The 12,510-nt window shown below is 47.6% G+C and overlaps 1 protein-coding gene across 4 annotated transcripts in view; it reads right to left on the bottom strand.

Moving 5' to 3' along the window:
* Positions 1-4,560: 4,560 nt before the first annotated feature.
* The window catches only part of LPIN1 (lipin 1), a 113,258-nt gene continuing 105,308 nt past the window's right edge, over positions 4,561-12,510 (bottom strand). For all 4 annotated transcript variants that reach the window (XM_064494725.1, XM_010989678.3, XM_010989677.3 and 1 more), the window contains 3 exons: positions 11,330-11,444; positions 9,994-10,097; positions 4,561-7,126 (listed from right to left, as the gene is read on the bottom strand). In XM_064494725.1, coding sequence (XP_064350795.1) covers positions 6,967-7,126; positions 9,994-10,097; positions 11,330-11,444 — 379 coding nt within the window. In that variant the 3' untranslated portion in view covers positions 4,561-6,966. The remainder of the gene's footprint in view (positions 7,127-9,993; positions 10,098-11,329; positions 11,445-12,510) is intronic.

The raw sequence follows: 12,510 nt of genomic DNA on the forward strand, positions 1-12,510 counted from the left end.
TTTGCTCAGCTGGGCTGCATCTGTCCGAATCCTGGAGGAGGGAAGGGTGATGGGCAGGCAGAACCCAACCCCCAGGTGTGCTGATGCTTTAAGTACCAAAGGACATCACATCATGGCCAAACAAAGGTTTTGTGGCACTTCGAACAGAGAAAATTAGGACAGTGGGGCCTTGGTAGGGTAATCCCTGGCTAAACACCAAGTCCCCATCTCCAAGTCGGTGCCACACTTGTCCTGTCAGTTTATTGAGGGGATCCCCTCTTGCTGGAAGAATCTGCAGCAGCTTACTTGCAGTCAGGATGGATGGACCTGGGTAATAGGAACTTTTTCATGACTGCATATTGTAGAAGTCAGTGTTAATGAGTTAGATGGTGACCCACCATGTTCAAAACTCAAAAGAATCAAGCTGATACGTGAAACATAAGACATGAAGACCTCAGCTGTAAACTCAAATCCAGCATCATCTCCCTGGGTTTAATACATCAGCATTTTCCACCACATAACATGCACGTTCATTTGAATTTCATTGGTGCTATAGCTTTATCTGCACTTAATTTTAAATGCATTTTGGTTTTATGACTGTAAAGGGCTACTGCTTTCTGCTTATGTGTATTTAAATAAAATTACATAAAAATAATTCAGTGCAACACTGCAACATTTTGTATTATTGGAATCGAAGACAAAAATGCTGCATAGCATTTGTCCACTTAACACGCCCTCTCTAATCCTAAGAAACTCACCTATTCAGGTACCATTCACTGATTTCCGTGCAAAGTCCAGATGAAAACAATTTTACTGTATCAGCCATTATCTCCATTATCATCCTTTGTGTGCTGCATGAAAGCAAGAATGTGAACTTTGGTCCAGAACTAAATCTCCTTCAATAAATCAGAGGTTAACCACCTCCCTCAATCAACAGGCACTGTTTATTTTTAGGATCTCCCTGAAATATGAATCAAGAAGACAAAAGAATAAAAGCGAAACTATCAGGCCATTCTGGAAGGAAAAATATAAAGTTCCCAAATGAACGTTACTTGAAAACATAAACCGTTGCTCCTCGGCTTGGCTCTGTCATACGTCTCGGAAAAGGATGTTTTTACAATCAGAGCAGAAATATGACTGGCGTTCCTACATTTACATTTCTTTGTTGCAAAATGAATATAACTTGTTCGGATTCCAGCAGCGGAGAAAGCAGCAGAAGTCGTGGTTACTTTCCAAAGTGAAACTTAAAACCACAATCTCCGGTGCACAAAAGGCAGAATGAGTCACCGGAAGAGGCCACTTGCTTGCAAAACTCATTAAAAGCAATGCAGGGCTGAATGGACTTCCTGCACCAGTGAAAAGATCGCTGGCATCAGGACAGCACCTCGAGTCTCCCAGAATTTGGGGGAGGAAGAGAGCCCTCAGAAATCCGGGCACGGCCCCCGGTCTGCTGGTTCACACGCGCTTGGCTGCCTGGCCGGGTCGAGGCGGACTCTCCTCCCAGCCGGGACCAGCGGACACTGAGATGCCCAGGAAGGAGGCTCAGGCTGGCCACGGGGCATCAAAGGCTCAGGACACCTTGTGACTCAGTTGAGCCGCTGTATTGGGTTTCCAGGGGCCCCCCTCCTTCAGCAGATCTGCTCTGTCGGCCTGACCAGGCCGGATTAAAGGTAGATGTCGGCGGCTGAAATACAGAAGTGGCTCCTTGAGAACAGGATCTGGGCCTCGGGTGTATCTTCTGGAACTTGACGGAGCACCAGAATCCTGGGGAGCACTTCTGAGGACAGGCTGTGGGCCCCGCGCCCACAGTCTGACCCAGCAGGCCAGGGGAGAGCCCAGGACCTGTATTTCTGCCGAGCTCTCTGATGCTGGAACGGCAGGCCCTGAGACGCTACTCTGAGAGCCACAAACCTAAATGGTTCTTAGACTAGAAGGACAGCCACAGACTGCTCCCTCCTCCGAGCCGGTCAGTGATGTTTGGCCTTGGGCTGTGCGAACTGAAGGCACTTTGGTACCTAAATGGTCCCCTAAGTGACTCCTTTCTCTCCCCGAGAGCCAGCAACATACCTGGCCAGTCTCCAAGGCAGGCACCACAGGCCTTTGTCAAGCCAGGACAAGGTTTTTAAGTCTGTGCTGCCAAACCCAAACGGATTCTGCCCCCAGGTGGCCATCTGGGGCCCAGTGACTTCCAGAGCCAAAGTCTGTCTGCTCAAATTCTGGTTTCCTGCAGTCATCCAGCCCTTCTGGGACGGGAGTGACCCTCACCAGCGCCTTCCCTTGCAGCAGGTGTTGAAAAAGAGGGTCAGAAATAGGAAGGAGACACAATTGGTGCTTTTAACCACTTTTTCTTTGTTTAGGGCAGAGACGGGATGCCTCCTACCACCCCCAGCCCCGTAGAAACAGGGCACGGGCTTTATGCAGACATGCAAAGGGAGGCGGATGAGTAAGTGATGGGTGGTCTGACAGCCCCCTGAAACATCCGGTTAGGACCACACTCCTGCTGGAGTGAAGAAATCAGATTCCAGAGTTCATTTTTCAATTTTTTAAAATGAGGCCTGTGTAACTTTCCTCCCGGCCGGTTCTCCTGTCCCAGGGCTGCACGAGGGCTGCCTGCGTTACCTTTTACGGGAAAAGTCACTCTGAGGCCCAAAGCCGGTGGTCACTGAACCATCATCAATGTTCCTTGACGTCCGAGGACAGGGTTGGCGAGTCTGCTGGGGTGTGTCAGGGTTTGAAAACCAAGAAAGCATTTTAAATATTCAGGTGATTGCGGCTGAGACGCTGGGGAAACCCAGGCTCTGAACTGGTCACCCCTGCACGTGTGAGGGCTGCCTGCACAACCAAACGGAAACAGCGTGGCCTAGTGGCTCTGCAGAGAGAAGTGGTGACGGGCGGGCAGGTGGCCGCAGTTTACACTCATTTTTATTTTACAGATAAACGCGCCTACAATTTAAATCAGGGTTGGAAGACATCTGTACCGTTCAACTTAGTGAGAGTTTAAGATACCCACGCATGCTTTCTACAGACGTATGGAGATGAGGCATTCGGCCTGGGACCCTGTGTAGCTGTCTTTTAAGCATTTAGGGACCAGTATTCTTAAATTTATTCCAAAAACACTTATGCTGACGGAGGTAAATCAATAGGGTGTCTCAGACATGTTGTCAATGCACAGAATCGACAGGAATTACGATGGTTTACAAGTTATCTGGATGAACTCGTTGAGGGTTTCGATTGATTTGTTTGAAATGAGAAATGAATATACCCCAGAAAGAGTCCAAAAAACAGGGACACTGTGTGAGGCAAGGGAACCTCTATTGTCTCTACTTTTACTTTATGTACGTTCTAGTGCTTGGTGATCTTTGGCTGGGGAGACTGACTAGCCATCGGTTAGACAGCAGGCCTGGGACACGCAAACCCACCCATCCAGAGCCAGGACCCCGTCTGGCCTGCACACCCCACGAGGCACTATTCCTCTGCCTTCATCAGCCCAGGGCCAGGCACCGGGCAACTGAGGGCCACGCCGAGAGCTTAGAGGCCACTGGAGTTGCTCACACTCGCCTGCGCGGCCTTCCCTGCAGGGGCCCCGGGAGAGGCTGGGCCTGGGCTCCCTCCTCACGGCTTTCTTTTGTCTCCTGACCATGCTGGTGCTCTCCCACCGTGGCCCTGCTGGCCAGATGCCTCCCATTGTAAGGACCTGTGAGCATCATAAGCTTTGATTTCCTGAGCTGCTTCTGTGTTTTCTCTTGTGGCTACAGCTGACTGACTACCTCACACAAGAACGCAGGACAGCAGCATGGATGGACCTAGTGAAGTAAGCTAGAAAGAGAAAGAAAAATACCGTATGACATCACTCGTATGTATAATCTAAAACAAAAGAAAAAAAAGAGGACACTAATTAACTCATCTACAAAACAGAAACAGTCTCCCAGACAGAGTAAACAATCTTATGGTTATGGGGGAAAGAGGATGGGAAGGGATAAATTTGGGAGTTTGAGATTTGCAAATGTTAGCCACTATATATAAAAGCAGATTAAAAAAAAAAAACAAATTTCTTCTGTATAGCATAGGGAGCTATATTCAATATCTTGTAATAACCCTTAATGAAAAAGAACATGAAAATGAATATACATGTATATATACATGCACGACTGGGACACTGGGCTGCACACCAGAAATTGACACATTGTAACTGACTATACTTCAATTAAAAAAAACACACACAGGACAGAACCTACTTGTGTAAAAGACCCCGTGTTAACACCGATTTCAGGCCAAGCCCTAGGGGGCACCTCACCTACAGCGCGAGCTGAACCCTCCCTGTGCCTGAGTCGTCCCGTCAAGGTGGGACGAGCCCCGGGTGCAGCCCCCTCCTTCCCTCCCAAGGGCACACAGAGGGTCGGAGTTTCACCAAAGGCGTCAGGAAAGACTGGCTCTTTTATTCCAAATACTGAACAGTTTATAGGCTCCAGGGTTTTGTTTTTGTTTTTTGAGTAGAAAATAAAATAATACGCTTGATAACACACAGTAGGAAATCAGCAAGTTAATAACTCACCAAGAAGGATTTAAAATTCACACGCCTCATTTTCAGGGAAGTCTTTCGTTGGTCTCATTTATTACAATATTTTCTAGCTTTGCATCCAGCACAACACAAAAAGTATTACAGTGATTTTTATCATTGTACCAGCATGTACAAATACAGACCAAGTGTTGTAAATAAAATATAAAGTGGCGATCCAAACCTAAAATTGAAAAGGGAATTCTCTTTGAAGGTGTAATCATTTTCTCCAGCCAAAAGACCAGGCATACATTTTTCTTGATCACACGTGATGAACATTTGATGACTTGTCACTATGGAGTGATTCATGTCCACAGGGCGACTCTGAAATGTGTGGTCCGAACACAGCACTCTGGTGTGTGGCTGCAGGGTCACCGAGTGATGGCTGTTTGAACAAGATAAACCAAATTCGCGTCTGTGCTGCCCATGCACAACTCTCGTTTCCTGAAGCCACGAGGCAGGAGTGAATGTTACAGCCTCTCCAGGGGTCACACTCTGAACCTGACACAGATCCTGGAGTGCTACTTTCTGGAAGGCATGCTCTGTTTCAGAGGGTGGTGGCATGGAAGCCTAAGGGACATCAAAATTAGGGGTCCAAGGTTGCACTCCTTCACGAGAGAGGACTGCGCTGGTCGTCCTCACGGAGGGCAAACGCCATGAGGGACACGCCACCCACTCTGGCAGCCAAATTCCTCCCAGTGCAAGGGAGAAACTGCTGGCCGCTGCAGGCCTGTGAGCTCACAGCAGTGACAATTCACCCCAGGACACCCTTGTGACAGAAGGAACGAAGGTCACTAAAGAGCAAGCGTGGAGCAGTTAAGGTGGGACTACTTTAAAGTATTTTTAATGCCTCCAAAAGGGCGTCTGCACATGCATCCTCCTGCTTCTACGCAAGTCCACGGTCAGCTACACCGGATGTCTGCGTTTCTCTGCAAGGCCACGCAGACCACTTGACGAAGGCGTCCACGGCCAGCAGAGCCCGCCGACCACAAAGAAGGCGACCCCTCCGGATTTTCTTTCACAGAAAGAGTAAAATTGTATTCAACTGTTCCGTTGTTTGCCTCCTATGACTCTAACCATGCGATTTAAATAGGAGAGCATTTCAGTCATTGGAGGAGAGCGCTCTTTAAAAAAATAACACTTTGAGAAGTAAAGCAAAATCTTTTACCAAAATAATTCTTTCAGTTTTCAAATCATTCTCTCCGCCAGCCAATGTAATAAACATGTAACAGAATCATCTTCTACTGGCTTAAAGCAAGTCATTTGAGTTGCTACTTATCCACTTGCCCTTAATTTGAGTGGGAAAAGCTAAGTAATGCATTACTCATAAATTCCCAAAGAAAGTCAGTGTTGTGAGAATTACAGAATAAGGCTCTTTGGATGGTCTAACAGGTAGATCTTTTTAATGTATTAATGGCAGTTGTAATAGAAAGACTATAGATAAAAGGCTTATAACAGTAACCCAATCAGAATAAAGAAATAAATAATACTATCTACAGAGAATATAATTTAACTTCTTCAAACTACTTTCTTAAAACCAACCAGTTTCAGTTGAGAGCTCCCAACAGAAGCTGACATCATCACCATTTGGCACAAGCTCTGTTCACGTCCACAGTTTCAGCACCACCTTGCTGGACAGACTGCTGGCCGAGTGTTGGACTGACTCGAGATACTGCCTTAGTAATATTTCCTATAATCTGAACTTAAGGCATCACAAAGTTACGAGGGGGTTGGACAAAGCACAGTCTAAATAAAACGTCTGCCACAGATGCATTAAGGCATATATATTCCAGCTTTCAGCCACAGAAAAATGAGGGAAAATATGCCGGTTACATAGGTTATCTTTAACCAAAGGAAATTAAGGAACTTACCACCTAAACATTAGACTGGTCGGCAAATACTGCATGGGAACGTCCACGAGGTCAAGGCCCAGAGCGGTGAGGTCTGGAGTCCCTCCTGACACGTCAGATTCAGGTCACAGGACCCTGCCCAGCCAGCCCTCCCGTCATGCATGCCGAGGTGGCACAGGCCGCCATGTGCATTTGAGCCCCGACTCCGCTGAAAGCCGTGCACACCTGGCACCCCTGAGCGGATCCCATCATCTGGGGGACCCCGGCAGCCAGCTCTGCTTAGTGTCACAGCTCACAGTGCACACCAGCCACTACCGGACTGGAGCGGGCTGGGGAGGGCGGTGCTGCAGTGGGCTTGAAGCCACCACGAGGTGTGGCTTCCACACCAGGAATGCACCTGACCCCTCGCCTACGAAGGCCCCCTCTGTGTGTCACTTAGAAATGCCCACCCCGGCGAGGGGGATGGGGGAGAAGGGCTCCCCATTCTTTCTGCTCTTAAGCAAATGACTGCACGTCCCAAAACCTATCCTTTAATGTGGGCACCTGGTCCTCGCAGGGCTTCGAGAGATTGCTTGGAACACTTTATGCTGAGGCCGAATTAATGTCCTGGTTTTCAAAAGGTGGTGGTGGCTCTCTCCAAAAGGTGAAATTACTGAAAGTGTCTGAGCAGGGGAAGTCGGACGAATGGCTTCTTTTCAATAACGGGAAAACATGGTCGACCACTTCGCACAGTCTCACGTACCTGTAAGGAAAACGGACGACATCACTGCCGGTGAGGGCCCCCCGGCCACGTGGGTAGGACACCTGCATGAACCCCGAGGGGGCCTGGAAGTCACAGCTCCTCCCACCTCGGGCACTGGGAAAGATCACAGAGAAAGCACATCTTGGGAGCGTCGCACAGAGGCTGCTTCACTGTGCAATGAAAGGACGCTGGGCCCTGAGGTTACGGAGCCTTGGACTTGACCGTCACTCTGCCATTTACAAGCTGTGTGATCTTAGGCAAGTGGCTTCATCTCCATAAGCTACACTCTCTCCAACTGAAAGGGAGAAATGAAAACCGGGCCCCGGTGCTCATGTGAGAGTTAAATTACATAATATATGCGCAGCAAAATAATGCGAGGTACATACGCCATAAATTTATTCAACAATAAGTCATTAACATCACAAAGTAACTAGCCCTGGCCTTAGGACAAAAAAGCCTCAGTTGGCATGAGGGTCAAGAGATCTGAGATCTACTCCTACCCTTCTGCTGTGGGGCCTTGGGCAGGTGTCTTGCCCTCTCTGGGCCACAGGTCCTTGTAGATTATGGAGCTGGACCTGATCAGTGTTTCTCACAATGCTCCCTACCATATTCTCTCACTCTGTTTTCTGTGTATTCCCAAGAGGATGTTGCGTATTTGTTTCTGTGGCCTCTAACTACAAAAACAAATATACTGTATTGAACATGTATTTTCAGACTTCTGGGCGCCTCCAGCCAGAAATTCTGACAAGTCCAGGCCTCTCTGCACATCCCCAGAGTCCTCTCTGACAGTCACTGGGTCCCTCTCCGGTTCCAATTTGCTAAGAACCAAAAAGGGCGTTCTTTCGAAATCCAAACTCCAGGAATTAGCATGTTCTGAGGCATAAAATAACTTTTAAATAAGGGTGAGTGTGTGTATTTAATAAAGGACCACCAAAGAACTTATGAGAAACATCGTGCTTACACAAAACAGGAAAAAAAATCTCTCTTAATAAGCAAGAATTGTGTCTTTCCTGGGGACTAAAACACAATTTTAAAATACCCCCCAGCTTGAAGACCTGTTTGTTTGAGTTCTGTGGCTACGGGAGGCGGCCCTACCCTGCAGGGGGCAGTTCCCTGCTCATCGATGGCGCTGGGCAGCACTGGGTCCAAACTCGCTCCATCCGTGCCTCTCTTGGACTGACCCTCCATGCACCCGGCTCCTTCAAAACCAGCAGAGCTCACACGCTGACACAAATGCCAAGCAAGCAAGCACTGACGCCCCCCAGCCGGCGTGGGCCCTGACTTCTCAGACACAGTGTCCCAGGTTCCCAAGCGCTTCCTTGGCCTGGAAAGGGCTATACCCAGTTTAATGTGTTTTCTTGCAGAAGGAGAGTCTTTCTTCCACAGGAACAACCACACCTCCCAGCCTGGGTGAAGACGACACTATTCTTCCACAATACAAAAAGTTTTCTCCCATAAGACGTGGGCAAAGCACGCATTTTCACCTGAGAGTCTCAGTGAACGGGATCACCTCAGAAGCCTCCTGGGGAAACCTTCTTAGATGCTGGAATCCCCTTTCCACGCCCCTGAGGACAAGACTTGCCATGTGGTTGCTGCCTGGGCAAGCAGTCTTTCTGGGCAGTGTCCCATTGGCAGTGTCTTTTAAATGGAAATCCTATCTCCCCAGGACTGAGGGAACATGACATGCTGGGGACTGAGGGGGAATAGGGAACTGTGATGTCAGGGTGGCCACTTAGTACCGGGGAGGGAGAAACGGCTGGGAAAGGGGAAAGGAAGGAATCCAGTCCCTGCTGTCACTCTGCCCACCAGGCGGCACCGGGGATGGAGGGGGTCCTGGCTCCCTCCTCCCCTCCCCGCCCCACGTATCTGAGAACTGCTTGGGTCCTGGCATGACTATGGGGGAGGGGGGCTTGTGGGGCAGGCCCCAGGGTTCCCTCCAGCCTGGAACAGTCCTATTTAGGTTAGGTTCGACTCCAACTGGTAAAAGAACCATCTTGAAAGTGAAAATCTGCTCTAGGGGGACCCAGATCTCTCATCTACCAAAAAGACCGATCCCTGGGAAGGCCCTTGACCCGAACTCCCTTGGTCCAACTCCTCCGAGTGAAGAGGGCTGCAGCCGGCCCCCAGGGGTCTCTCAGGCCAGGGGCTATTTTCCAGGTCTGCAGGGACCGGGCCAGCAGAGCTGTGGCCTCTGAAACAGACAAGGCGGGATGACACCAATCTGCCTGGCGTCCCAGTGGACAAAGCTCCCCAACACGTGGGCTGAGGAAACACTCTCCTCTCTAAGAAGTTAGGAGCCCAATGTGAGACACAGCCAAGTCAAGGGACATCGCCCACCAGCCAGGAGGCCTCACTGCAGGCGGTCACCCAGTTCAGCCCACGGCCCCCGCGAGAATGGGCTTCGACCAAAACTACGGGAGGAATTCCTACAGTTACACAGCGATGCTTCTGGTGAGACTGTTATTACAGGTCAGCGTGTGAAGGGATATAGAGTTTCTCATCTTTAAATATAGCTTCACATGACATTTTAATTTGGCTACATTTCTAATTCGTACTCTAGGCTTTCAAACCTAATTTGGAAAATCTAAACCAGTAGTTTTCAGATTCATTCCATTCCACTCTGCAGCAGAAGCTAACCACTGGTTTAAATTTTAAACCCAGAGGGGAACGGATTTAATTCAGGTTGTACAAAAATTAGGTTTTGTACAAAACAGGACGCGTTAAAAGGTTTTCCTTTTAGGAATTAAAGATTAAACAATAGGCAACAAAGGCTTAAAAAGGTACCAAGTTAACTGTAAATCACTCCCACGCGAAGCTGATGACAGGGTAATGACACTGTGCTCACACGGAAGGGGCACCATACTCACGAGGAGATGTTGGTCTTCGCGTGTTCTTGTACGAGTTCTCCTTTGGGATTGACGGTAAATATTCTGTTCAAAGACACTCCTACTTGCTTGTACGAATACACATCCTATATTTGGTAAAGTATCAATTAGAAAATAAAAATGTTCATTGTAAATATAAATACATGATATTTCAAATTTGATACAAATGCAGGCAGACCTCAGAAATACTGGGGGTTCGGTTCCAGACCACCACAGCAAAGCAAATAAAGCAATTACGTGAATGTTTTGGTTTCTTTCCCAGTGCATATAAAAGTTATATTTACACTGTACCACAGTTTATTAAGGGTGCAAAAGCATTATGTCTAAAAACACAATGTGTGTACCTTAATTAAAAAAGGCTTTATTGCTGAAAAATGCTAACCATCATCTAAACCTTCAGCGGAGTCGTAGTAACATCAAAGAGCAAAGATCCCAGATAACATAAAAAATAACGAAGAAGTCTGAAATACTGCGAGAATTACCAACATGTGACACAGCGACAGGAAGTGAGCAAATGCTGTTGGAAAAATGGTGCCAACAGACTTGCCTGGTGCAGGGTTGCCACAAACCTTCACTTTGTAGAATAATGCAGGATCTGCGAGTATAATAAAGCGAGGTCTGCGTGTGTTACACAGTTTTCATTCAACCAGAACAATACTTCCAAGCAGTGCAGAGAAAGGACTCTCTCTGGATGCGAAACTAAGTCAGTTGTCCTCTCTGGGCCTCAGTTCACTCATATCGCCAAGAACTGAGTTAAAAAAATCAACACGCCACCACATACCCTGCAATTCTAACAGTCCTAGAGGTCACTCTCTGACCTATTTTCTTAGGTGTGAGTTTCAAAAGCAGGAGGATTTTCTTACTGGGAAGTAAGCACCTGACTGTATTCTCCAGAATGCTGAACTTCCCAGCAAATCTGGGTGGTATGCCCCAAATCTCAAAGCATTACTCTTACCATCCAAAATAATACTCTTAAACCTTGAGACACTGAATTCACCTTTGTGCTGAGGCTTGGCTCTGCGGTTCCCTTCTGGTACAGAGTCTAATCCTGTTCAGTGTTCTTGTACTAATTTAGCGAGCAATTTGGAATTTAAAGTTTCAAGCTTCAAACTGAAACCTGCAAGCCCACCTTCAAAACAAACCAGAGGCCATGAATACTGACAATCCCCCGGGCTGCAGAGGCACCGAGCGGCTGGTCCCCAGCTCCTCCTGGCAGGAGGAGGATCTGGCTCCACACGGAGTCCAGGCCAGCCTCTCGGATGATTTGTCAGAACACACAGCAACTTCAACAGCTCGCGAAAGCCCGACTACTACTTACAGCCGGTCGGTTTCCAAAAGCGGCGTAGAAGGGTTCTGTGTTTGGGAAAAACAGGTTTTTGATGTCGGTCAAACACTGGACTTTGAACTTTTCTGGCTTCTTTTCAATCACTTCTCTGTTAAAACAAACAAATACCTAAGTAATGGATCGGCACGAGAGCATACGCCGCATTAGCATCAAGCTATTTTTAACTGTCAGAGATGCAGGGAAGCGAAGGGCGCTGTCATAGCTTCAGAAGTGAAACACGGGAAAGTCGTTCAGCTGTCCCAGAAAAGCCCTCGATGGACAGTGAATTCGAATTTCCGAGTCTCCCCGCAAGGAACAAGTGATTTCTCCAGAGACCTCCAAAGGACAAAGAATTCCAGGGCATAAAAAAAAGAGGGAACCTCTTCAAACTCATTTCATGAAGTGAGCATAACCTCAAAAACTAAACCGAGGGAAAGGATGAGGAAAGTGTGGGCCAAACTCATTCACAAATGTTGGTGCCAGAGTTCTAAGCTAGAAACTTTACTGCCACCAAGAAATTAGCACAACATTGTAAACTAACTATACTTCAACTTCAGAAAAAGAAAAACCTTTACTGCAGTATGTCAGGGAAGACCTAAATAAATGAAGAAATATACCATATAATTGAATTGGAAGAGTCACCATTACGAGCTCTTAATTCTCTCTAGATTGAGCAATAGATTCGCTGTCATTTCCATCAAATTCCCACCAGGTTTTCGGCTGTATGTTTTTCTGGAGCATGATTCTAACAGCTGCACAGAAGAGCAAAGGCCAGAAACAGAGGCGCACACTTACGGGCCCCTGATTTATGACCATGATGACAAGTCAAAGCAGAGGGAAAGGGAACGATTTTCAGCAAATGGTGCTGGGACAACTAAATCCCCATGTAAGGACAAAAAAAAAAAAAAGAAAATGGACCGACCCCTACTGCACTCTCCATACAAAAGTCAATTCCTGGTGGATTACAGACGTAAATGTGAACAGCAACACCTTTAGATAAAACACAGGAGACTTTCCTCATGCCCATAGTAGGGAAGGCTTTGTCAATACACAAAAAGTACAAACTGCAGAGGGGGACGGACGAGAGCAAGCAGGACTTCAGATGCGGGGGTGTACACCCTTCTGCTTTCCCTGGGCCGTGGGCATGCTGCGTTCACTGTCTGATTACCGGATGG

Source organism: Camelus dromedarius, chromosome 15, assembly GCF_036321535.1.
Source record: "Camelus dromedarius isolate mCamDro1 chromosome 15, mCamDro1.pat, whole genome shotgun sequence".
NCBI lineage: Eukaryota > Metazoa > Chordata > Mammalia > Artiodactyla > Camelidae > Camelus > Camelus dromedarius.